Below are 27,527 nucleotides of genomic sequence, written 5' to 3'. Positions count from 1 at the left end.
TGTGCATGCATTGACTGTTGCCCGGGTGCTTCATCAGTTGTAGGTTTATGGGAAAGTGGTAAAGGGAAAGACGGTGTAAAATAAAATTTACATGAAATTTCAGACAGAGTTTGCAGGAAGGTGCATGGAAGACTCTGAAGTTACCTAGAAGAAGGTTCTATGGTCTGATGAGACTAAAATTAAGTTTCTTAACCATTAGACTAAACACCATGTTTAAATACTGCACATTATCAAAAACACAACATTCCCACTGCAAAGCATGGTGGAGGTAGCATTATGCTGTCAGGATGCCTCTCTGTAGCAGGTTCTAGAAAGCTTGTGAGTGTTAAGGGTAAAATCAACACAGCAAAATATGGGAAAACCCTGAAGGAAAAGTTGATACACTCTGCAAGAAACCAGCCAGAAAAAGACCACAAGCATAAAGCCAAAGCTACAAATGACGTTAATGCTCTGGAGTATCCAAGTCAGATTTCACACCTCAATCCAATTTAGAATTTGTGACTGGTTTTGAAAATGGTTGTTTACTCGCAATCCCAATACAATCTGATAGAGCTTGAGTAGTTGTGCAAAGAGCAGGGAAAAAACTGGGGTATCCAGATGTGCACAGCCAAAAGAGACCTGTGCACACAGACACAAGACTTTCTGCCAAAAGTATGTCTACTGACTTGAAGGAGATGACTACTTATGCAATCAATTATTTTGTGTTCTACACTGTAATTCATTTAAACCAGTTTGCAGATGATCTGTGTTCACTTTGATGTTGAATAATAATAAAATGTGAAAACTTCCATACTTTTCACAGGATCTGTATGTTTACAGGTGAGCCCTGCACTGGACTGGCATCTCATCTTTGGAAGTTTTCCACACAGTGCTAGAAGCATAAGGTTTCTCTCTCCCCATAAACTTGTAGGGGCAAAACAGCTTCAGAAAGTTGATAAAAAATCAATTTGGTAAAACTTCTACTGGGTTCTGTCACTATTATGTGTTGTACATAATGAGCTTTAATAATGCAACATTTTGGAGCTGACTGAAAGAAGAACATTGGGACTTGGTATAAAAGTGACAGGGACACTGACACAGATGCAAATTAAAATAAGTAGTTTTTAAGTCTACAATACTGCCTTACAGTGTTACATAAAGAAACAAAAGTGGCAGATGTGCTACATTTGTTATAGACAATGATAGCAACAGTACTCTCTTCATACTAGTATTTCAGACAGGAAAGTAATTCTGTGTAATATGAACTCCCTTCTGAGGATTAGGCAGGAAAGATGAAGTACAGTTACAGTACATTTCATAACTCTTCCTTTTAACACCAAGCATTTTTGCTATTTTTAACTTTACAAAGTATGGCAATATAAAGAGTATAAAACAAATGCAAAAGACACATGATTAATATCCAGATCAGAAGCATACTCCATTTGTTTGTTTTAATAAGTCATTTTACATTGCATCAGACTCATAACACTGAGTTGATGCTATCTAAAAAATACTACGTAAAGCAGGCCCAAGTGTATATACAATGTACTGATGTTCATATGAGTTGAAATATCATATGAGAAGTGAAAGAGGACAAATGAAAAACAATCTAAACAATTTCAAGAAAGGTTATTCATTTTCTAAGGTGAGTTATTTTAAAAGTATCTATGAAATTAATATGTATTGAAATAAGTGAATTACTTTCCATCTAAGTCAATTAAATTGTCGAGGTCAGCTAACACCAAAAACAGTCATGACATCCAATTTAAAGCCTGTGTTTTCAAGAAGTGAGGAAAGTGACACAGCTGGATGGAAGTGAAGCAGCTTTACAATTGAAGATGGGCACAACATGTGGCACTTATCTTCAGAAAATTGTCTTTTGTGCAGCTTTTAGGAAAAGTGAAAAAAAAAACTCAATCACCTACATCTCTTAATCTTTAATATTAAATATTTGGCTCAGTTGCTTACCAATTTCTAACCTAGCTCTAACTGATTATATTTCAAAGTCATGCATAAAACAATAAGTACTGTATATAGAAGAATTGCAACATTCTATCATTTCTGCTCAGCAACATAATGATTTTTAAAATAAAAAAAAAACGTTGATGGTTTGTGAACCTTTGAGCACTTTCAGAATTCTCCATACCTAGGATGAGACTTCAGCCTTAAACTTGGAAAACTTCGAGCTTGCTCTGGTTTGTATAAACGCGATAATCCCAAGTAAATTCCTGGGACATTTGCCCTGGTTTTCCTAGGTTGTATGCATGAAACCATCTAAAGACAGCCTAATTTACCTCCACAAAATGTAGCATGAAAGTGCACAACTATGGATTGCTATAATAAACAGAGATTAGAGCTACATTAGTGACTGAATAAGAGACCCTGTGAGAGAGTGAAAGAGAAAGAATGTGACAAAAGGTAGTAAACTTCTAACTAACACAGTGAAATTCAATGTGATAGCTGTGCTGTGCTACTGACTGTAAGGTGGATACTAAAAGACAGTGTGACAGAAAGAATATAGTGTTGACATAGGGATGATATGTCACTGATTATATGGTAAGTACAGGGAAGAGAACATTAAGAGGCAGTGTGTCAAAGAGTGAGAATCAGTTATTTAAACATGGTGTGATTAAGTTTCTACAATAATGAGGTAAAGAGGGCACTTCATGACTATGTGATAGAGGAGTACATATTATGAAACACAGCTTTAGGGAAAATTGTTGAGGTACAGAGAAAGAACGCAACATTAAGGGTTTAAATTAGACCATGCCTAAAAGGGGGTAATGGGCAGGTTTGGGTGAATTGATTTAATTTTAAGCATACCATTTACCTAAATTATAAATTGCTGTCTAGAAGAAATTGACCCAGTTTTCCCGTGATGTAATTCACTTCACAGATTTTTAAAACATCATTCGAATTGAACTCAGAAGCTATAACGATTAATCATGTTTCTCTTTAAAAAAATTAAACAAAATTTATTAAATTTGCACAGTGTCCAAAATCCATGTCTACGAGATATTTACCCATTCCTTTATGCCCAGTTTCTAAAAGTAGTAGTATTTTAATGATTTAAATATAAAATGGAATTTGCTTATGCTTAACAGTGACAAAAAAGAATAATTGCAAGCCTCTTAACCAGAGAAAATATGCTTAAAGATGAGGCATATAGCTTTTAATTACTAAAATAGCATGAACTTCAGTAATTTAGAGTAATATTCAGCATTGCTAAAAATTACACAGCTTAAAAAAAAGAACATATAATATAACAATAGACAGGGATCATGTTGCTCTTTCTATTTGGTAACTTCAGGACAATGCAGAAACTTCTTTTTACATAGTTTTGATCATTGCTATCTGTCTCTTGCTGTTTTTTGTGTGTAAGCAAAAAACAGAGCTTGTTAGGCTTGATGATACACACATGAGTTCTAGAAAACAATACCAATAGAACCACCTTGTGCTTGAACGTTGAATGCCTAGTGCACATACTAATTGGTTAATATTGACCACTGGCAAGAAAACAAAAGGGTGAAGAAAGGAAGTATTTATCATATTTACAGCTTAATTAACATACCACAAGTATGGTATCTGAGTACCAGATTTAAAATGTTCAGGATAGCAAAGTGTTTCTATCAAAAGTTATACTGTATAGCCTTTAAAATGAATTCAAAAATAGGACCAGAAAGAAACCATGTATAAAAACGGATATAATACTTGAGTAGACTACTTGACAATAACAAGCATTAATATTTTTTAGGGATTGTGATATTACTTTGTCCAGAGATAACAAAAGAAGCTATAAACAAAAGGGATGAAATTGTGTTTTTTAGTGCCTATGAAAATTTCCCTCAGATATCACGTACAACAAAATGCCACTGATATGGCAGGCTTAAAGTGGAAACATCAAAGTGAATGCACTTTATAAATCTTAGTCTTACAGTGTCCAAGTTGGCTTTATTACAAAATAATAATAAAAGAATAATGCAGGCTGAGGCATCATTAATTCTTTATTAAAACACATTCCTTATTGTATATGGTGCATTCTATATATACCGATTCCTTATTGTATATGGTGCATTGTATATAGACTGATGTGTACATTCCTGCAAAAAAAATGAGTACTCCATAATGTTAGTATAGTTAAAGGGCGTATGTGTCGGAATCATAACAGAAAACAATAATATGTAATACTTACAGTTAAAACTACAGGAAAGAAAATTTGCTCTCATTATATGACTCAATTATAATGGTAAAGATCGATCTCCTTGTCAGATAAAAAATCAATTATTATACCTGTCATGCAAGTTGTAAAAAGGTCCCCACAGGAGACCGATTTGATAGTCACTGCTGACTGTCCTTCCAAATACCTAGAAATGAACTGTGGTTGAACATGATCCACAGACCCAGGGAGGGAAACATCTCCAGCATCGATGGATAGAGCCTTCAAATAATTAAAAACAATAATTTGGTCAGCTTCTTCCTTAGTTTATCCAAAGATGGAACTAAAATACAAATATATGCCTACTGCAGTAGCTCACCTCCCAAGTAATGAGTCGTCCAGAGACTGTAACACCAGTTTTTTGTGTCCTTCCCAGTGAGACCTGTGTGACCTCAGTATTTAGCATGGGTAGACGTAAGGGTATGGTGATCCCGCTGCCCCAGGTATATACCAAGGAAATAGGAGGTGGGTGACATGTTTTTCCTGACCCACTGGCATTAACTAAATTGCCTATGATAGGCAGACAAGAACAAAAAAAAAGATTAATAAAAAAAAAAAACAAACAGAGGTTGATGGCAAACATTTAACTTTTAAAAAAGAAGGATGAATTATTGAAAGAAAGGGCTTTTATCTCAGATATGACATCGACAAAGATAAATTAAGATAAATCTAGAATAGTGTCATCAAAAATTTCCTTGCATAAACAGCTCTGGTGTACAATAATGAAAAAAACTTGTTGAGATGTCAGAAATGAATAATATTAAGTTGGAACACATTAGATTCATTGTTGCCAAAACAGTAATTTGAAATTCTAAACAGATTTTAACATCAGCTGTTTTAATACTATGGGCATCAGGCTCCTCACCGTCTTATAGATATACACTTTTTTTTTAATCATGTCAGATTGCCTTCCTTTTTTATTCTAAAACTAGCCGTGTTACACCAATTTGTCCAGGAACCAATACAATGGGCCTCAGTTATAGTGTTGGTTTATCGGGTATATCAGAAATACCAAGTAAGTAAGTGCTTTTCTGTATACAATACATGTTTTTTTTTCACCAATGGCTAATTATAGGCAGGCAGTCTGGTATAGTGGTTAAGGCTTTGGGCCTAGGACTTCCAAACCAAAGTGTGTGACCATGAGCAAGTCACTTCACTTGTCTGTGTTCCAGCTGGAAAACCAAAAGGCATGTACAAAAATTCTATATCAGATGTTGTTAGTTGCGGGCGGCACGGTGGCGAAGTGGGTAGCACTGCTGCCTCACAGTTGGGAGATCTGGGGACCTGGGTTCGCTTCCCGGGTCCTCCCTGCGTGAAGTTTGCATGTTCTCCCCGTGTCTGCATGGGTTTCCTCCCACAGTCCAAAGACATGCAGGTTAGGTGGATTGGCGATTCTAAATTGTCCCTAGTGTGTGCTTGGTGTGTGGATGTGTTTGTGTGTGTCCTGCGGTGGGTTGGCACCCTGCCCAGGATTGTTTCCTGCCTTGTGCCCTGTGTTGGCTGGGATTGGCTCCAGCAGACTTCCGTGACCCTGTGTTCGGATTCAGCAGGTTGGAAAATGGATGGATGTTGTTAGTTGCTTTGGGTAAAGGCATCTATCAAATAATAAAATAATAATATTATTAGGTCACTGGAACTGCTTATTCTTGAACATGCTATTCACTATTATCCATGAGGAAATCATTCTTGTATTAGATGAATTCCTATCTTTTTCCTGCTTTTTCTAATGATTTGGTTTTGGTTGAAAGTCATTGCAAAACATAATTTTACTAGAAAGTGTATTCTTTTGCATTGATATGGGTAATCAGTAAGAGTAATGTGAAATATGAGTTTATGTTATTATCATTATTACATGTTTATGATTTTCATTTGTTTATGTTATTCACTCAAGTATAGCATTTCTTTTCATGTTTTTAATCAGTTATATGTAGTCCCAGTTTAAGTCAGCAGATGCGAACGTATACGGAAAGAAGTGCTTGAAGTGCATACACATGTATGCCAGTAGCTTACATGTTACACTGATGCATTAACATCAAGAGTGAGGAGCGTGAAGCAGTGACTTTGAGTATTGCAACATAATTTTTGTGATTTTCCTATAGTAAATTCAAGCATCACAATCTAAGACTGACACTGCGATTTTGCGAATTTAAGTGCTGCAATCAAAGAGAGGATGAGGGCTCAGTCACTATTTTAGTTTTCAGCACAGCATCTGGGGGCTAGAGGTTAATGGAGCAGAATACAGTAATCCCTCGCTATATCGCGCTTCGCCTTTCGCGGCTTCACTCCATCGCGGATTTTATATGTAAGCATATTTAAATATATATCGCGGATTTTTCACTGCTTCGCGGGTTTCTGCGGACAATGGGTCTTTTAATTTCTGGTACATGCTTCCTCAGTTGGTTTGCCCAGTTGATTTCATACAAGGGACGCTATTGGCAGATGGCTGAGAAGCTACCCAGCTTACTTTTCTCTTTCTCTTGCGCTGACTTTGTCTGATCCTGACGTAGGGGGATTGAGCAGGGGGGCTGTTCGCACACCTAGACGATACGGACGCTCGTCTAAAAATGCTGAAAGATTATCTTCACGTTGCTATCTTTTGTGCAGCTGCTTCCTGATACGACATGCTGCACGGTGCTTCGCATACTTAAAAGCTCGAAGGGCACGTATTGATTTGTGCTTGAAAAACAAACTCTGTCTCTCTCTATCTCTCTCTCTTTGTCTGCTCCTGACGGAGGGGGTGTGAGCTGCCACCTTCAACAGCTTTGTGCCGCGGTGCTTCGCATACTTAAGCCAAACAGCCCTATTGATTTGTTTGCTTTTGTCTCTATCTCTGTGACAGTCACTGCTCCTGACACGCACTCCTTTGAAGAGGAAGATATGTTTGCATTCTTTTAATTGTGAGACGGAACTGTCATCTCTGTCTTGTCATGGAGCACAGTTTAAACGTTTGAAAAAGAGACAAATGTTTGTTTGCAGTGTTTGAATAACGTTCCTGTCTCTCTACAACCTCCTGTGTTTCTGCACAAATCTGTGACCCAAGCATGACAATATAAAAATAACCATATAAACATATGGTTTCTACTTCGCGGATTTTACAGTAATTACAGTAATCCCTCCTCCATCGCGGGGGTTGCGTTCCAGAGCCACCCGCGAAATAAGAAAATCCGCAAAGTAGAAACCATATGTTCATATGGTTATTTTTATATTGTCATGCTTGGGTCACAGATTTGCACAGAAACACAGGAGGTTGTAGAGAGACAGGAACGTTATTCAAACACTGCAAACAAACATTTGTCTCTTTTTCAAAAGTTTAAACTGTGCTCCATGACAAGACAGAGATGACAGTTTCGTCTCACAATTAAAAGAATGCAAACATATCTTCCTTTTCAAAGGAGTGCGTGTCAGGAGCATAGAATGTCACATAGATAGAGAAAACAATCTCTGGCAAACAAATCAATAGGGCTGTTTGGCTTAAGTATGCGAAGCACCGCGGCACAAAGCTGTTGAAGGCGGCAGCTCACACCCCCTCCGTCAGGAGCAGACAAAGAGAGAGAGAGAGAGAGAGAGAGAGAGAGAGAGAGAGATAGAGAGAGACAGAGTTTGTTTTTCAAGCAAAAATCAATACGTGCCCTTCGAGCTTTTAAGTATGCGAAGCACCGTGCAGCTGCACAAAAGATAGCAACGTGAAGATAATCTTTCAGCATTTTTAGACGAGCGTCCGGTCCGTATCGTCTAGGTGTGTGAACAGCCCCCCTGCTCAATCCCCCTACATCAGGATCACAGAAAGTCAGCGCAAGAGAAAGAGAAAAGTAAGCTGGGTAGCTTCTCAGCCATCTGCCAGTAGCGTACCTTGTATGAAATCAACTGGGCAAACCAACTGAGGAAGCATGTACCAGAAATTAAAAGACCCATTGTCCGCAGAAACCCGCGAAGCAGCGAAAAATCTGCGATATATATTTAAATATGCTTACATATAAAATCCGCGATGAAGTGAAGCCGCGAAAGGCGAAGCGCGATATAGCGAGGGATTACTGTACTGTAGATAACCAAGATGAGAGCCAGACAACAGCAAAGAAAAAACATTGCTGCTAATCATTGAGCTTTGCATCTTCTTTGCAAAACCATCTTTTTCTGTTTCACAACATTATCACATCTCTTTTTTTTTGTCTAGGACACCGCCCCATCTTTAGTCGTCCATCCACTCTGTCGGTTAATGGTACTATTCCTGTGGCAAGTCAATTGCCTTTAGTTTGTCCTTTGTTTGCATAAAGCCACCTGTCTGCACAGTGCAAAGCATGTACATTAACATATTATTAATAAATATCGATAAATAAAAAGTTTACCATGTTGGCTAATTTTAGTTTTTCTAAAATGTCACCAAATTTCAATCAAATCAGTCAAAGCACTTTTGAGATTTTGGGGTACTTTGTTTTTCTGTTGGTTCGATATTGATATTATCAAAATGTTCTTTCCTAGCGGATACCTAGTGTCCTAGATGGTCAGCTTTTTAACTAAATAGGATAAAGACTAATCTTGTCAGATCTCAGCTTCTTTTTAGCTTGAACGTATGGGAACCTTCTTAACCCTAGTGATTCCCCATATTAACTTAAACTAGTGAGATATTAAATGTGTATTTTCTGAATTACTGTTATTATTTCTTTATGGTTATCTTTAATATAACAGAATACAAGAAATACCCTTTTAGGTGTGATACCCTGCTGAGACATTGTGTGTTCTGCCACAAATTGGAAAAAAATATAAAATGTACGCTAAAGTTTTGTCTGCTTAAAAAATGAAAACCTCATAAAAGATTGCTTTTGCTTAGAGTTACCATATATCAAATGATAAAACGAGGGCAGTGTTGAGGCCTGTACCCATATTTGCTTTCTTATGGGAAATGAAAAGTTTAGTAATACGGTATTAGAAGGACTGCTATAAAATATATACTTTACAAACTCATCAACATACTTCTTGATCTTGCACTGGGAACCCTTCCTGTTGGCCTTCGATTTGAGCCAGATTGAACTGATAAAGGCTTCTCAATTCTGGCAACAAAAAATAAATAAAATATTACTATACTGAACAAAACTACATTGTAACTACCCATATTCAACTTCAGACTTATAGGTAACAGAACAGAACTGAATATTCATAAAGCATTTAATCTGAAAGGCAGATGTTTTAGGAAGTACAGTGGTTGCCTTGGCATGATTTAATTTTTCTAGTTAACCATAAACTAGCAGAAAATCTTTTTTATGTCAACTTTATCTGTTTACATGGAAATCCAACTCAAGCAAATTGCATACCTTCCAGTAATAATGGTCAGAGTTCAGCCAGCAAAGAAAAATGATTAATGTAAACAAGCATTTATTTTGAGTAGACAGTTCCTTTTTAAAACTGTTATTTAAAATGTTTATTTATTACACCAATAATAATTACCTTTTTATATAAAAAGATGGGCATCTCATCTAGGGTTGGGTCATGCACTGTTATTTAATGCTGCCAGAACAGGTATTGACTGCTCATACCCCTGAAGTGAATATGCAGGTAAGAAATCAGACAGACAGCAAAAGAAGAAAAAAGAAGCTTTTGTTTGCTTTACATGGATTTTCACATAACTGGAATAAATCAATACAGCATGTATCTTTGTCCAGTTTTGGAATATTCCAGAAATATGTAAGTTCAGTCTATTCATCACTGAGAAGAGCATTTAGAACTACAAGATTTACAAATTTAAGGCTACAATTCCAAAATACTATTCTAACAATGCATAAGTACAGGCACACATATACCCACACTTAGACATTATTATGCTAATTAATAAGGAAAAAAAAAACACTTCACAGCAATTTTGCTCCAAAGATGGAAAAATAAAATCAAGTTTAAGGTAAAGATAAGGTGCCAGTAGGCAATAAAGGAGAGGAAAATAAGAACTACTCCAACTGCAACAGGAGTAAGGAATACATAAGGTAAACTGATTTGAATTTTCGATTATTTATAATGAAGTTCTTTATTTCAACACACTCTTATTTATCATTATAATGGAGAATGGTGATGTTGCATGTTTGACATGCAAGTAAGAATTTCACTGTACTCTGTAAATCTGACATTACTACTACTACTACTTGTTGACCTAGGCAGTTTACCAAGAAACCCCAAGTACGTTCCTTAACATACTACAATATAGAATATATTTCATGATTGTAGTTGAATTACAAAAAGTTAGTATATACAGTGAAATCAAACAAAACATTTTTCTGCCTTTCATGTAAACAGTGAGTTAATAATATTTACAACACATATTCAAAGGATAATGCTATAATAATTCTAAATAAAATGGCAGGGGATAAATTTTTTTTATTCTCTAATTTTTACTACAGTAACATTTGAATTTTTATATTTAGTATGGATTTAAAGCTATATTTTCATTTACTGGACATAATATGTCACATAATAAACTTAGAATGTGCATATGCTAAGATAAATCAGGATGTTCATGATAATATCTTTTTTTTATTTATTATAAAACTTATGCTGAAATCTTCCCAAGATTATACACCCCACATTTGTTGTTATACGCTGGGTGATGGGGAGATCCCAATGTCTGCCATACATTAAAATTCAAGCCTTGCATTGTGATATTTATGAATGACAATATTGTTTATTTAAATGATAGTCTGGTAACTACTTGATATACAGTATATATTCAAATTTTAAAGTTGATGTTACTATTAGTACTTGGCTATAGAAAAAGGCACAATAAAGTTCACTTCAATAACGAAATTACTTTAATAAACAGTAACTGAATGGGATTTCTGTTGTTGCCATTGTATCGAAAATTATTGAGTATCGTAAAATTTCACTGGTGTTAGTATCAAATACAAAAATTCTGACATTGTGACATTTCTAATGAGCGACATGCTTCAATGTGACTTTGTTGAAAAGCACAGCCCGTGAACTTTGCTCTTTTAAATAGCTATAAATACATAGTATGTCAACTAAAACATCCCATCTGTTGTCCAGGAGTGGAAACATAGGAAAGTTCTCCAGAATGCTTTTGCAACCATTCACAATTGTTCATATTTTCTCACTGGCATGACTAAAAAGCATCAGTAGCAACAGGTTGCTGTAGTATCATTTCAAGGGTACTTCCATGTGCTGTGCCTTACAACACACTCTCTTCTTTTACCCAGAGAATGCATAGCAATACTACCTTTACAATTGACCTTCCCTTTAAATTCAAATGTCTGTAATTTCATGTTACATTTGCCCTGTACATCAATAAACCTCAGGATTATATTTACAAATTTATATGTCATGCTTAACAGTATAAAATGGAATAAAAGTACAAAAATAAAACATTATATACAGTCAATTGTTCTGTAATACAATTTTAAAAGAATAACATTAATTACACTCGTAAAAAAATGTAAAATATACTTCACAAAGTTTCTTTCATTTTAATTTGCTGCTTTCCAAACAGCAAAATATTACATTTTCCAAACAGTGTGCAATACAGATGAATAAGGTTAGCACTGCAGTTATCCACCCCTCACCCACATTCAATATTAGGGAGGCATGCAATTGATGGAGCTGATGACAGACCAAAGGAAGCATCTGAATATGTTATGATATGCAAATTGTTGGTGTTTACCTAAGAACATTCATGTTTTAGTCCATAAATGCCTGCTAGAACACCTAACAATCACATTGTAAAATATTGGCACATAGTTATTGATAAAAAAGTTTATTTTGGCTGCAAACAATTCAATGGCGACCATATATAATGTGCTAAATGGCTGGATAAAGCTAATTTTTGTGTGTTGAATCTTAAATTTAATATTATACTGTAAATCCCACTGCTTTCCCCAAAAAACAATTTTTTTTTTAAATAATAAATTTTGACTATTCATAAATATTTCAGCCATAACATACTAGGCCTCCAAAGCTGATAACTCCCCTATTATATAATGTATATTAGATAAGATCAGATATGAAAACAAACATACGAAATTAATAAATGCCTTTTGGTTACACGGTTTTATCTTTAGAAAATGTGCTCTTTAACTTAGTTTGTAGTATACCACAGAAACCACTATATTGGTTAAATCATTTTAAGACGTTTGATCGGTAAATTATTTTGTCAAAACATCAGAAAAACATCCCACAATATAAATTAGTGCCCTGCGAAAGAACCCCCTGTGGGGCGTTTCCAATATAAATGACTAGCCTGTAAGTCAAACACTTGGGTGTGTGTACGTGTTTTTTTATTTTTGTAGTTAATATAAAAAAAAAAAAAGACAGCGATACAATTTTTTATAGCATCTTCTGATCCAACACCCTTACCTTCTCATTTTCACATTGCCAATGTCAGTATATAGGTTAAGCAGGGGCCTAATGCAGATGGGCTGTGCCATTATCTCATTCAGCTGTGGCCGTTTGGATGGGTCAAGATTGAGCATGCTTAAGATTAGCTGCCTCAGATCAGGGCTATAGCGGTCTGAAATTGGAGCAAATGTTCCACTCATGATCTTCAGTACAAGTGCAGGCAAGTTCTAGGTACAAGAAGGCATTTGAAAATTTTTAAGCATTTATAATTGGTAAAACTGAAATGAAAAAAATATATGCCCTTTCATTTTATTGAAACCATGTTTTATTTATGGGGAAAGTTCTTTATATTTTTTCAGTGCTTTTAATGGTTATTAAACATTCAAGTTATTTTCCAGCAGACACAACAACACAATCAGACACAAAAATGACGGGTTTAAAAAGTCCCAAAACTATCATCTTGTTTAAAATAACCTCTGGGAAAGTTCCACTAGAGCACCTGGAAAGTTATCTAAAAACAAAAAAGACCTGTAGATAACAGAAATGTCTTACTGCTGCTTCAAAGGCTCGTTTCAGACTTGCCAGCTCATACAGAACACAACCTAATGCCCAAATGTCACTCTTCTGATTATATGGTTTACCCTCGCAGAGCTCAGGAGAGATGTAACATGGAGTACCAACGACCTAAAATAATGCAATAAAAGACAGACATAACTGTTTCAAACAGCAAAACTGGACAATGTTAATAAGATACCCACTGGTACATTTCATATGAATACGTAATTCATTACTAACTGTAAGGGTGAAGAATGTGCAGCACATGTTGTAAACAAAAAGAGTACTTTGGCCTTTGCTTTTCCTTTGCTCTAGGATTATCTAGTTTACATTACAGCCTTCTTTTCTGTTGTTAAAGTGATACACTGCTAACAAGAAAAAGAAATACACCCTTCCGTATTTTAAATTTAAAAGAGTGGTATAATGGCCCAGAGGTTACCAGCACTGCCTCACAACTGAGTTTTAATATTGGCCAAGAACTGCCTTGGACAAACTCATATATACTCCTCATTATTACACAGGTATCAAAGTTTTCTTCCACATCACAAACATGTAACATTAGGTTAACTGGCTACAGTAATCTAGTCCCAGTATCACTGGGTATGCATGTGTATGTGAAAGTACTTCATCCAATTATCTCCCTGTCTTGCACCAGATACTGACAGCACTGGCTCTAGCATCCTGCAAACCTGAACTGGATTAACGTGTTCAGAAAATGGGTGGATGGATGGATGGTAAACAAAATAACCTAAGTGATTTTGTACTAAAAATTTTACCAGCTTGAAAATATCTAAAAATATTAATTTTAGATGATGGTTAGTCTTCAATAACCCACCATGTTTTCTGCTTGTGAAAATCTATTACTTAACCAATGGTAAATCCACAAAGGACAGCTCAAGTTTACAAAACGCACTGTAAACCCGTTAATGGATATTAAACATCTTGTGTAAAGCATTACATGAGAATACAGAATAGAGATATGCCAGATTCATTCTGAATATGAAATGACCTGGAAATAGTGCAGTATCTATTAACTTTAAAAGCTTATTTTTTAATGTTTAGAGTAGCAGGGAAACTGTAGTATATAAAAGGCAGCAAAGGGTGCAAAAACGAATGTCCTTGATTGAGGTGCCACTCCATCACAGGGCACATTCGGTCACAAATCTGCACTCATTGATACTAGACTAATTTATATTTTTTTCAGTTAACTTAAGAATATGTTTATGATTTTCTGAATGATCAGGATTATGTGGATGGAACTCAGGAGTGCACAGAGAGAATCAAAAACCTCCATACAGTAGAAGATCAACTAGTAATGGATTCAGGGTCCAGTAGCTATGAGTATAAAACACTACAGGCTATACCACATGCCACCAACAACATATTTGCAAAATAAAAAGTTAATATGTGCTTTTTTGTCCCAATTAAATATATTATTCCTTTATTATACCTTCTTTCATAATCCTTAGTGACAATTGCTTCAGCTATGCATATTTGGAAAAAGGTTAAAAGAATAAAAATTAGTCAATATATTGAGGCCTCCCATATTTAAGCTGTAACTAAATGAATGCAAGAAGAAATTAATTTTATATGATGCAGATTCCAGCTTTGAAGTTATGAGATTTGAATCTTAACACTTTATAAATTAGTGGGAAAGGCAGTTTGAAGGACCTACTGTGTAAGCTTTACTCTTGCTGACGAGGATCTTGGAAATACCAAAATCACCAATTTTGACAATCATCTGATGTTTGTCTAGAAGGATATTTTGAGTTTTCAAGTCTCTATGAAGAATGAGCTTGTTGTGAACATGATGCAGGGCCAGCAGAATCTGAGCAAAGAAGTGGAGGATTAAGTCTTCATCCAACAGAGAGTTACAGCGTTTCTGAATGTACTCTGCCAAGGTACCACCTATACGTAATGGAAGAGGGTAAATTAAGGAGCATGTCAATAAGAGGATGGCACACATTAAATTGTTTATAATAGTGAGATTTAAAACGCAAATGAACTTATCATAAAGTAATATCCATGCAGTACACATAAATGAGGAGGTATTAACTTCACAAGCATAAGTGTAGAAATAAATTATTATAATATTTAAATAAGTCACACTGAGGGAAAACTGAAGTATAGAACACTATTTTATTCTCAGAGTTAATCAATCATCAGACTTTCAAAAGCTTTCTTTCTCTGTACAGATGTATTGTCACAATTTGGGAAAATATCCCTTTGAAACTATTTTATACTCAAGAGTTAATCAAACTGCAGACTTTCAAAACCTTTGCTTCTCTGTACAGGTGTCTTGTCTCAATTTGGTAAAAGGTTGACTTTACAGTAATAAAATTGTTTCTGATGGCCACACTATTTATATTTTAATATTATTGCTAGGTAAATATACTGCTTAATAGAAGGGAGTAGAAAGTGTCATTATATCCTTCATTCATCCGTCCATCTTCAAATCAATTTCAATTCCAACTCTTAGTAGTAGACGCTACCCTATCAGTATCAGCACAAGGCATGAACCAACTTTGAATGGAGCAAATTTATGCACACATCCACATTCACTCACACCACGTCAATTTAGAGAGTCAAATCAACGTATTACACGTCATTGGGATGTGGGAGGAAAACTGGGATTTCCAGTGCAAAACCAACATGGACATGGGAAGAATGTTTAAACACAGACAGTGACTGGGTCAAGATTTGAACCCATTCTCATCGGACTGTTAGTTAGAAGCTAAGACGTTTCTCATAGTTTTTGCTGTTTATTCAGTACATGCTCATTTTTATATATTTACTTGTAATATGTACGCTATCCCTTTTTTATCTGTGGCTTTTTGAAGATTTGTACTACTCAGGTGATACTAGGCTTTCAAGAAATCAGCAGGCTAATAAAAACAAAAGAAAAAAAAAAAAAAAAAAAAGCAGCAGTGGGTTAAATTCTTTCTTTCTCTGTAATAACAAATTCATGTTAGGTCATATAAAATATCTTGGTCTATTACAAAAATTTTTAACAACATACCTGGTGCATATTCCATGGCAATCATTAAAGCTTTGTCCTCCAGGAAGTTCTCATAATACTCAATTATGTTGGGATGGTTCAGTAACTTCAAGACCTGGCATTCATTCTGAGCAGCCTGTCTTTCATCTCTGGTCATCTGTTCAACAGGAATTTCTTTAAGGATTACTAGTTTTTGGTCAGTTTTTCTTCGGCATAGGTGAACAATTCTGGACAAAAAAATCAAATGTACAAAACAATGTTATGTGAACATATAAAGACACTTGCCACTTCTTCAGAACAAGAGGCTTCTTAAAAATCTGCTCTGTGTATTACACTGAAAATAGTTTTTAAGGAACTGCAGATAACATTCACAAACCTACTTAATTCAATTCAGGGCTGACACATGACAGGAACTAGCCTTGATTCATTCTGGGACAGGGCACCAACCCATTAGAAAGCATACTCACTCACTCACTCACTCACACATACAGTCAATTTAGAATCATCAAGTATCCATGGTAAACATAGTGGTGAATTGATTTAGACGCTGGACTTTAAACTCAGGACTGATGGTATCACATGGATACTGATGTAAAAAATACATGTAGACAGTTTTAATATATTCTAGTGTAAGTTATCTCAAATAAAGGTATCAGCCATGTAAATAAATATATGTGGGAGAAAAACAGGAACAGCTAGAAGAAAAACCCATACAAACATCAATACATACAAAGCAATCTCCACACAGACAGATGACTGAGGGCAGATCTGTGAGGCAGCAGAGTCACCCCATCACTGTGATTATAAAATAGTCTTTTAATCTAATTTTCATTTTCACTATGCACAATTCACACCTACCACTCAAAATTCACACAATGTACACTTTGTTTGTTTGGTGTAATGAATGGTTATATTGTGCTTTGTTACTGAGAAGAATTCAGTGTTCTTCAATCAACACCCCCACTCTCTCACTTCCTAAAATTTACAAAGCCCACATAGGCCTGTCTTTCTAAGAGCATCTGCATCGCATACACAATTAAACAAAGAATCACACACTGACACTGTCAACAAAAAGCTTTGCTTCCGTGTACAACTCCTCTTGAAACAGCTGTCGCATTTTGCTCATGTTTATCACCTTTTCCATTCCTTTCTTCTTAAAGACTTTCACTGCAGGCAATTTAAAAGCAAGACACCTAGACAGCAAAAGACTTCATGATGTTTCTGTCGCTAAGTGTGCCGCAAGCCTTCTGTTGCAAGACAATGAAATGCTTTTAAGCGACACATCTCAGAAAACCTCAATTCTTATAGCTTTTCTAAGAAGCAGACAGGAGGAAAGAAGCTTATTTCATTGCTTATGCCCTACATAATGACTAGAACCTTCCAAAACAATGGGGTTGGAGCACAAGAGTCAACCTTCACAGCTGCCAAGTTGTCTGGAAACAGTAAGGCTCACTTTGCTTTACACGTGTACCTCAGGTATCAAGCAGACATACCAATGTAGCAAATTGCAGGAATATTCTGTTATTTAGTGTATTAGCAGAAAGCCATATTTAAAGGCTGTTTGATTTGAAGTGAGTGCAAAAGTGCTGCTGCTTTATAGCTCTAGATATATTACTTTTAATTCACTCGCTGCATTTTCAAAGACTTTCACTAAGAACTTGGGTATCCTCCCTCATGTTCAACCTCAACACATATGTTATTTGGTGGCTCTAAATTGTCTTGGTATGCATGACTGTGCTCTGCAATGTATTCATGTATTGCACCGAGTTCAGCCTGAAAAGGTTCAGACCCACTTGCTATGCCCTGTAATGAAAAAACACATGTTCAAAAGATATGTAGTTTGAGCCTGTTTAGACATCATGGACAATTTTTAACAACAGAAAGTGTAAACTGTGACTAAAAATGGACACTACACACAAATATGATACACGTAAAAGTTATACTGTACTGAACAAAACTGTACACTTGGTGGACGAGATCTATTATTCAGCAAACATTATTAAGGAGTATAATTTTATAAACACATTATCTTAGACCTTAAACCTCAAGCCTACAGCTTCAGTTTCACATTGGCAGCAACCTAAACAAGCTGATTAAATCACATAGAATTCCAACACACTGTACATACAAATCATAAAGGCGATATATAAGAAAACAATAAGATAGGGAAACAGTAGGAAAAGAAAAAAAAACATAAAAACAGACTGAGTCAAACTAACAGTGACAATGCCATAAACAATTACAGGCTTCAAACAATTTTGAAGATTCAAAGCCAGAAAAAGTTGTGAATACCTAAAACAATGAAGAAGTTGTTCTTTGTGACATTCCTCTGTATAATTCTTACCTTTCTATAATGCATTTAAATGTCTACAGAAATTTGTGAATCAACAGGCTCACTGAAAAAAATTTAATGCCCATACAAGACTGTCTGTGACAGATAATTTTTAAATATCCATTTCTGAGTGTTCAAAAGGTGTCAAGTTAATAAAATAATAAATTCAAGAAATATTAATTATTGCTTTTTGTATCCGTTTCCTTATTATTGCATATTAAAAAAAAACTCCTTTAGAAAGACTAGATAGGACAGCTAAGGCCCAAAAGTATAGCTAATCTCTCTAAATAACGAAGCCATAAATAATTCGATATGTATTGCCTGGAGCAAAATTATTAATTGTTCACTAACAGCTGATGCAGTTAAGGTGCAACAAGTGCAAATGGTTCAGTGAGTTTCCTAACGCTGCAACATTCCGTAACTTCTAAACTTAGCACAGTCTGTAGAATGACACAACCCAAAGAAATGAAAAATGTCTGGTGGGTGTTTGTTATATTCAACTTCCTGTTAATCATATTAATATAATTTTTTAAATAAAATCTGGAAGGAACTGATTGAAGTGCATTTAACAGTGAGATTTTCATAATTAATATTCAGAGAACATTTCCAAGATATTTATTTTCTCTGAATAACAATTGAGAAATGATGAGTGAATGATGAATAAAGCAACAGCAGATCAAAACAATGATATTAAAAACCCATTTTATATATATATATATATATATATATATATATATATATAACACAATATATTGTATCAGCTTGCTATGGTAACAAGAAGCAAAGTGTGAAGCCATCTGTTGAGGCTTTTAGACCCATAGTGAAAATTTGAGAATCAAAGTTTAGAGCTTAGTCACACTGGAAGCATAAAATGGGTTATATCAGTTACGTACTTTCATTAAGCAGTAGAAGCTTAGATTTTAAAGTCAAAGGGCAAGCATTCTAGGCAACAAATGCCCATGACATTCCTAGAATATACCTCCGACTTCATACAGTAGCTACTGTGTTTGTTTAGTGTCTGGGTAGTCTCAATATTTGCCAAGTGTGTATGAATAGGTATCATACATATATAATATATATATATATATATATATACACACACACACACATATACATATAGAAACTGTATATACATACAAGTGGACTTCTTCCGACATTCCAAAAGCATCCATGTTAAATTAATAAGCCTCTCTAAATTGCTACATAAGTGTGTCCTGTGATATTCTGCCATCCTATCCACAGTTCATTCTGGCTTCTCAAGTCCCTCTAATGAAAAAATGTGTCTTAGAAATCATCATATGTGCCTAATCTGTCATCAAGGTACCTGGCACTTTCCAACATGGAAACAAGTGGGAAAGTATAAAAGAACAATGGGCTTCTTTCACCAGCTACCGTATACTCTCTGGGATACCTAGCTACAGTGGTAACACAAAATAACACCAGCAACATTAAGGGACCCACAAGTAATAATGTTGAATGCAACAATAGCCATAGCAACCGTAACAATTAGCTGCAAGATCTGCTACTGCAGAAACAAAGAAAGCAACAAGAAGAATACACAAGTAACACTAAAAATCCACAAAATGGTCCATACTAGCAGGTCTGGTAAAATCATTAATGCAAGAGCAATACAGTAATTACTACAGCAGAAAAAAGGCATGTTCATAGAATAAATTAAAACTAATTAGTAAGAGCATTATAACAAGCTTTAGTTGAGTAATAATGACGAAAGGAACACATGTACACAAAGCTTAAAATAAGTATAGGCGTGAAAAACATCAACAAGAAACTGTGTAGAATTAATAAAGACAACATTACTAAAAGCAGTAAAAATGACAAAAAAAACCGAAAAGCAGTATTTTGAATAATGTTACTTTTTTATACAGCGATTTGCACAAAACACACACATTGCAATACAAACTACATAAAACAAAGTACAGTCGATGTTAAATCAGATAAAGACTAGCACACTTTCTGCATTGAAAGAATTCCATTTATGTACTTTAAAAATATATTAACTTCACAATGCAAACAAACAATGACTGGAAAGCATTCTACATGTATATAAAATTTAAAGTAAACATTAATCACGTTGATTACACGTTTTATTCCTACAGCCTACCTCCATGTTTGTCAAGATATCTGTACTACTAGGGTGTTGTACCGTGTTAGTCATTATGAATGTAGTGAGAAGACAAGCAAAATGACACAAAAGGTGTCATTTTGCTTGTCTTCTCACTACATTCAAGATATCTGAAATTACAATTTAAGGATAACAATAATCTGTTCTATCACTTCAGAAACTGCATTGTCCACTAAAAGGTCTTGGGAAACAAAGATTAACTCAGTAGCAAAGGGATGCCAGTAATGAAGTTGCCCTTCATCATTACGTCATTGCATGACTGGATACTATGGGATGAAAATTGTACTTGATTGGCAATGCTAATCAATTGTTAAACCTCCATTTTTATACTTTTAATTCTATCAAATTGTGCTACATTTAGGAGTAAAACTACCAAATTTGGCTAAACCCAGTGTATAAAGCAACCAATTTTTCAAATTTAATAAAAAATGTTTTCCTGTCGGGCGGCACGGTGGCGCTGTGGGTAGCGTTGCTGCCTTACAGTTGGGAGATCTGGGGACCTGGGTTCGCTTCCCGGGTCCTCCCTGCGTGGAGTTTGCATGTTCTCCCCGTGTCTGCATGGGTTTCCTCTGGGCGCTCCGGTTTCCTCCCACAGCCCAAAGACATGTAGGTTAGGTGGATTGGCGATTCTAAATTGGCCCTAGTGTGTGCTTGGTGTGTTTGTGTGTGTCCTGCGGTGGACTGGCACCCTGCCCAGGATTGGTTACTGCCTTGTGCCCTGTGTTGACTGGGATTGGCTCCAGCAGACCCCTGTGACCCTGTGTTCGGATTCAGCGGGTTGGAAAATGGATGGATGTTTTCCTGTCAAAATGTGTCACCATCATAATGTGAAGATCCTACATGTTGGGTAGCAGCAACATGACATCCACTGAAACATCATGGACTGAATCACTCACTTGGAAGACATGTTGTTCTATTCCACAAACTCTTTGCCTCTCACAGATGCACCTAACTACTCTTGGTCACTGTCTGGCCATAACAGAGAATGCACAACACAATATTTATGTGCCACCAAGAACAAAGCAGAGAATGCAATGTATTTATTATTACTGTGCTGTTAGTGCCGCCATCATGTTGGATGTTGCAATAATGAAGTAATTATAATTTATAGCACTATTGATTCCTCTGCTTTCTCCTTCCTCCTCTATGATAATTTTTCAGTTACACCCCACTCCCTCCTTCCTCCTGTACGTTAATTTTTAGCTATTGGTTGTTCAGATGGGTTTTTTTACTTTTACCTTAGTTATGTCCTAATGGTAGATAGTGTTGTAAACCATGTTCATTAGATTTTTCAGATAAGGAAGACAGACGTTTCAAAGTAAGGTTGTTACACAAACTAATCAAAGCACTGGAGAGTGGTATCTTACTATACTCTACATAAGACACAATAATGACTCAATAAACCTGTAATGATTCATACATTCATTTTGTGGTGCCAATTTTTTCAGTATAAATGGACGATGACCTGAGATTTATTTGAAAAACAACAAGTGAAAAGCAAGTAAAAAAAAAGTGTCCATCATGCACATGTTCTTGCACATAGTTACACAGGATCAGTTTGGAACTGCTACCCATGCTATCTCAACACAGAAGACACCCTACTGCTGTCTCCTGATAGTAAATCAATCTATCTTCATTAAGATGTATTGTTAAATAATACACACCTCCTTTCTAAACTTAACAAAATAAAAATGCAAACAGTGTACAAGAAATGTTTCATTTAACTTACATATTCCTCAGTAAGTGAGAAAAGACATATTCAGTGTCAACACAGTTAACCAATAATTGGGATTGAACTAGCAACCTTGTGCTTGACAGCTCAGTGACTTGTCCATGCCTCCTACAACTCCTTCCATCAGCTGACCTGGAGTTGAAGGTGGATGGAACCTGTACTGGAAGCATCGGGCACAACCTAGAAGCCAACTTTGGATGGGAAACCAGTCCACTACAGGATCATAACTTTTTTATGTTATGCCCACAGTTACTATATAAAAAAAATCTTATTTACTGAAGACTTTGACAAAACTTTACAGAGCAGATCACATTACACTAAAACGTTGCACAAAAACCTTACACTGTAACCAAATATGGGTTGGGTTTGTCCATCAAGTAAAGTTAACAAATCCATATTCTTTATTTTATATAGAACCTTTCATACCGAGCTGAATAACTAAACTAGTCCTAATACAGCAAAAATTGAAATTAGTATCTGACATTGTGTACAAAAAAATGATAAGATTTACAATTCATCTGGAAATCAGCTTAAAGGGCCATGCATAACGAAAAATGGAGAAAACCACCCAACCATTTTTCCTAGTGATTAATGTATTAACGGCACACTTTTACTCAGGACTAAAACACTGAATAAAAAAATCGCTAATGCACCCTTGTTTACTACCCGTTTCGGCTTATGTACGCATATGTACATCTAAAAATCTTTAAAGGCTATCCTGAAACTAAAAATCGCTCTTCGAAGTGGGCCCTCTGACACGTCTCATCCCTGCGTCTTTCCTCCCGAGACGAATTTCCATAAGAAACAAACTTTAGCGGTCGCACCCCTTCGGACCACCCGCGACAAAGCTACAGTCGTGACTCGTGAACGCGCGCCCTGTGCGATAGCTGCTCGCGAGAGGCGCTGCTTTTAAACCGTTTACCCAAAGGCTCCTCGCCCAACAACTTTGATTTTTTCGTATTTCTCCATGACGCTCTTTGGCAAAAAAAGAGAAAAAAAGCTGAGCCCGTCACCAGGCAACAAGACCCGGCGTTTACGGAGGGGCACGAAGGACAATATTCGTACTTCAATTAAAGTGAGTGGAGGGGGACATTAACTTTAAGCGTAGTATATTCATTCTCAAAAACAGCTTTATTACTGAGGCAAAATGTTGCAATACAGTCACAGTTCTTCAGAAACAGAGCTAAATGCATGCCAGATATTAACAGATTAGGTTCTCAAGATAACAATGTTAATTTAGATAATTTGAGAATACTTGAGCACATCATCTTCTCATTGTCCTGTGGTCTCAGGCAGGCACATATACTACTATTCTGTTAGGAGTAGAAAGATTATTATTATTATTATTATTTCAGTTGTTTAATGTAGATGACCCTTTAACCAATGCCATCTATTGCAATGTCTTAATACTTTAAACAAGACAAGAGGATATTTCTGTCTCCATCTGCATATGATACTCGTGTTAATTACACGGTCTCAGCTCCCTGTGCCTTGATTGTTGGGTCTGGTTTCGACCGTGAAAATTTCACATTGAGGCTGCTTTTGTTGGGGACTTTTTTTAAGTTTAAAGTATTATGCCTTTCAAATTCTATTTTTTATAGTCTAGTAATATTCTGGCACATTGTATATGTTATGTTTTGTAATGTGCTTCTTGATTTGTTTTGACTGGAAGTGCTGGTGGCAAGGTGGTGCAGCAGTTAGTGATGATAGCTCACAGTCCCAAGAGACTCAAGTGACCAGCTTGAACCCCCAAATGGTTGCTGAGTTTATGTTCTGAAAGTTTTCAGGTAAGAAAGTCAGAAGTTTTGAGATAAGATATTAATTAAGATACATGCAAAGAAGAATTTCACTGTTTTTTTATACAAATGACAATAATTAGACTAGATTTGATTAGATTTGGTTACATAAAATAAACTTTATTAATCTAAAGGGAAAATTTAGATGCATACAGCAGCAGAAAAATAAAAAACAAAGATACAGACTAATATAACAAATGATACCATCAATCAATAAAAAATATATATTGTGCAAAAACTGCAAAATGAACTTTAAGAGTACATCAGTTTGAGGAGGAAACACTGAATTGCTTGATAGCTGCAAGCAGAAAAGACCCTCAGAGGCACTTCTTAGCATACCGTGGTGAAATGAATCCATGGCTAAAAGTGCTCCAAGTGCTCAAGACAGGTATTGTGCATCTTTTGAGCTCAAGTTGCTTCCCAGGAGACCATAGTGTAGAACAATACACTGGCTACTACAGACTGGTAGAATATTTCTAGCAGCTTGCTGCATACATCAAAAGACCTGAGTCTCTTTAGGAAATACAGTCTGCTCTGGCCCTTCTTGTACAGTGACACTGAGTTTTCAGACCACGCCAGTTTACTGTTTATATGAACCCACATGCACTCAGGCACTTGAATCTCTGCATTTCTACATCTCAGAGTTTCTTTGGCACACCTGACGTCCACCACCAGCACTTTTGTCTTGCTGATGTTGAGTTGTTGGTTGTTCTTCCTGCACCACAAGATGAAGTCTGCCACAAGCTTCCTGTATTCCAACTCATCTCCTTTATTAATGCAACCTATGATGAAGGAGTCATCTGACAATTTCTCTAGATAGGAAGTGCTGGTATTGTACAGGAAGTCTGTTGTATAGAGGGTAAAAAGGAAGGGAAGCTGTGCTGCTTCTGTGTAAACATACCATAATTTCTGACACACAGTCCCTGGGCCTTATAAACTGTTGTCTGTTGCTCAGTTAGTTCATGATACAAGAGATTGTGGGGGATGCAAAGCCTTGACATTTTTTTAGAGTCAATTACACAGAATGGCGTTAAAAACACTGGAAAATGCAAGAATATGATCCTGACTGTGGTGCCAGCTTTGCCCAAGTGGGAGTAGGCTCTGTGCAGCATGTAGATAAGAGCATCCACCTAACTTATACATTTCTGACCTGCAGAGGATCAAGATGATCTGAAACCAGGACTCAGAGCTGTTTCAGGACCAGCCTCTTAAAGGTTTTCATAATGTTAGAAGTAAGAGCAACTTAAGTCATTGGGATCACTAAAACAGCCTTTCTTTGGCACTGGGACCACACAGGATGCTTTCCACAGCTGGGGAACCTTCTGCAAGCTCAGGGAAAGGGGGAACAGGTGCTGAAGGACCCCACAGAGCTGGCTGGCACATGTTGTCAGCAATCTGTGGCAGATTCCATCCAGTCCTGCAGCCTTGCTTATGCATAGTGTTCCCAGATCTTCTCTCTTGATCAGCAGAGATAGACAGTCCAGGAAATGGAAGGGGGCTGTGGTCCACAGGTGTGTCATTGTAGGGGAAGGTCATGCAGGGTACAGATGGCAGTTGGGATTCTCAAATCCACTTAGCTTGTTCACAGAGGTTGTCAGTGTTGGGAGAGGGCTAGACTAACAAGAATGAGACAACCCTGTTGACGAACTGGCTCTGTTCATGTTCCTTTCCTCTGCATGTTTTACAGCCTGCTTGAAGTCAGTGATAGTCCTCATCTCATTCCACACTTCCTTCACAGTCAGTTGTTGACTTTCCCCTCACAGAGCTGCTGCCTCAGTTGATTTCCTCCTTACTGAATAAGGAGGACCTGAAGGCTCTCTTCTTCTTATTTAGTAGGGCTTTTAGGTCTTTTGTGATCCAGTGTTTGTTGTTGGGAAAACAGTGCACTGTCATTGTGGAAACTGTGTTCTGCACACAAAACTTGATGTAGTCTGTAATGCAGTGGCTGAGTCTTGCAATGTCTTCACCATGTGACTCATAAAGCACCAGTTGATTTTCTTTATTCTCTTTTAAGGACAACTATTGTTTGGAATGTACTGTAACTGAATAACTTGTTTTTTTATCGTTCCTTTTAGAGCATGTAGCAATGCTAATATTTTAGCATGTTCCAAAAAAAAGGAAAATAGCAGGAATTAAATCTTAATAATGTAATGTTATGTAAAGGGTTCAAATAGCTATGTACAAATTAAAAAATACCTCAAGCTATAAAGATCATCCTTGCAAAACAGTAGGGGATGGTAGTGGTCAATATAGGTTTAATGTTCATGCTTAAAATAAGCAGAAGAGAAAGAAACATCTCTGTAGCTCTTTCTTAATAAGGCAAACTCTTCACATTTTAGGAAAAAATTGAAAACAAATTCAGATATCATTGTCTGAAACCAGTTCATAATGAATAGGATCAGAAACTGAGGTTACATTTGAGGACAGCTATATACAGTAAATGACTGAGCAAATTGCTTTGCAACATGGGCAATTCTAAAAACAAACTGGGTAGATTTCAGCCATGCCGTGTTATGTTACTGTCACATTGTGGTTCAATGTGTTGAACTTGTGTTTTCCAAAGTAGATGTGTAGGAAGCTGGAACCTATTCCAGCAGAATATTGCTGGAACCAGCTGTAAACATGTTGGTGGCCCACCACACATCACATTCACAACATGCAAACTTAGAGTCATCATGTATGTAATTTGGGAAGAAACTCTTTCAAACACAGTGTGAACATGCCAGCTCCACATACAGTAGAGGGTAACAGCTGAGAATTTAGTTACCAGGTGAGAGCTCAGCTGCACTGCCTGACCATTTAATTCTCCACTCAGGCACTGATTGAACTTAGTTTCTCCATTACAGGGTGATTGGGAGCTGAAGTCTTACCAGCAACAGCTAATCCCAGACCAGAGCCTACATACACACCAGAAAATAATATTGACACTGGTTAATTTGAAATTCACATCTTTAGCATGTGGAAGGAAACTGAAATACCCAAAATAAAACCATACAAACACAGGGAAAAAAGTACATCAACAGCACCCAAGCAGAGAACTGCCTGCAGCTGTGTGGCTATAGTGTTAACACCACTATTTTAATTATGCTTTTCAAAATTCTGTGAGTGTTTAAGGTTCACCTCTGCTGCTTTTTTATTCTTTTTTTTACCCTAGGAAAGAAAAATTTATGGCGACACAAAATGCTTCTGAATGTTTCCTGAAAAAAAGAAAATTACAGCATTTTGACTCTCTGCAGTGGCATAACTGTTATCTAGCAATGGATGATTGCCCATGGGGAATTTCCATTTATGAAGGCCTCCCTGAGCAGGGAATGTGTGGATCAGATAATCTCTATTACTGATAACAGCAACAGCAGGGAACCTTGCTGTGTTGCAAATTACAAAAACTGGATTTTCAGAATTGTTTAAAATGACCTCAGAAGAGACAAACACTGCAGATTATTTCAGA

At 36.3% G+C, this 27,527-nt stretch overlaps 1 protein-coding gene across 2 annotated transcripts in view; it reads right to left on the bottom strand.

Moving 5' to 3' along the window:
• Positions 1 to 23,323, bottom strand: part of nek8 (NIMA-related kinase 8) — a 39,636-nt gene extending 16,313 nt beyond the window's left edge. Inside the window, exons 1-8 of one of the 2 annotated variants that reach the window (XM_028806590.2) lie at positions 23,206 to 23,323; positions 16,098 to 16,303; positions 14,754 to 14,986; positions 13,076 to 13,207; positions 12,542 to 12,750; positions 9,164 to 9,240; positions 4,515 to 4,705; positions 4,270 to 4,417 (exon numbers count right to left, since the gene is read on the bottom strand). In XM_028806590.2, coding sequence (XP_028662423.1) covers positions 4,270 to 4,417; positions 4,515 to 4,705; positions 9,164 to 9,240; positions 12,542 to 12,750; positions 13,076 to 13,207; positions 14,754 to 14,986; positions 16,098 to 16,303; positions 23,206 to 23,252 — 1,243 coding nt within the window. In that variant the 5' untranslated portion in view covers positions 23,253 to 23,323. Of the gene's footprint in view, positions 1 to 4,269; positions 4,418 to 4,514; positions 4,706 to 9,163; positions 9,241 to 12,541; positions 12,751 to 13,075; positions 13,208 to 14,753; positions 14,987 to 16,097; positions 16,304 to 21,447; positions 22,019 to 23,205 lie in introns of those variants that run through there. The other variant, XM_051930554.1, reaches the window with a different exon arrangement.
• Positions 23,324 to 27,527: the final 4,204 nt, after the last annotated feature.

Source organism: Erpetoichthys calabaricus, chromosome 8, assembly GCF_900747795.2.
Source record: "Erpetoichthys calabaricus chromosome 8, fErpCal1.3, whole genome shotgun sequence".
Lineage (NCBI taxonomy): Eukaryota > Metazoa > Chordata > Cladistia > Polypteriformes > Polypteridae > Erpetoichthys > Erpetoichthys calabaricus.
This window is presented reverse-complemented; position numbering and strand designations above follow the sequence as displayed.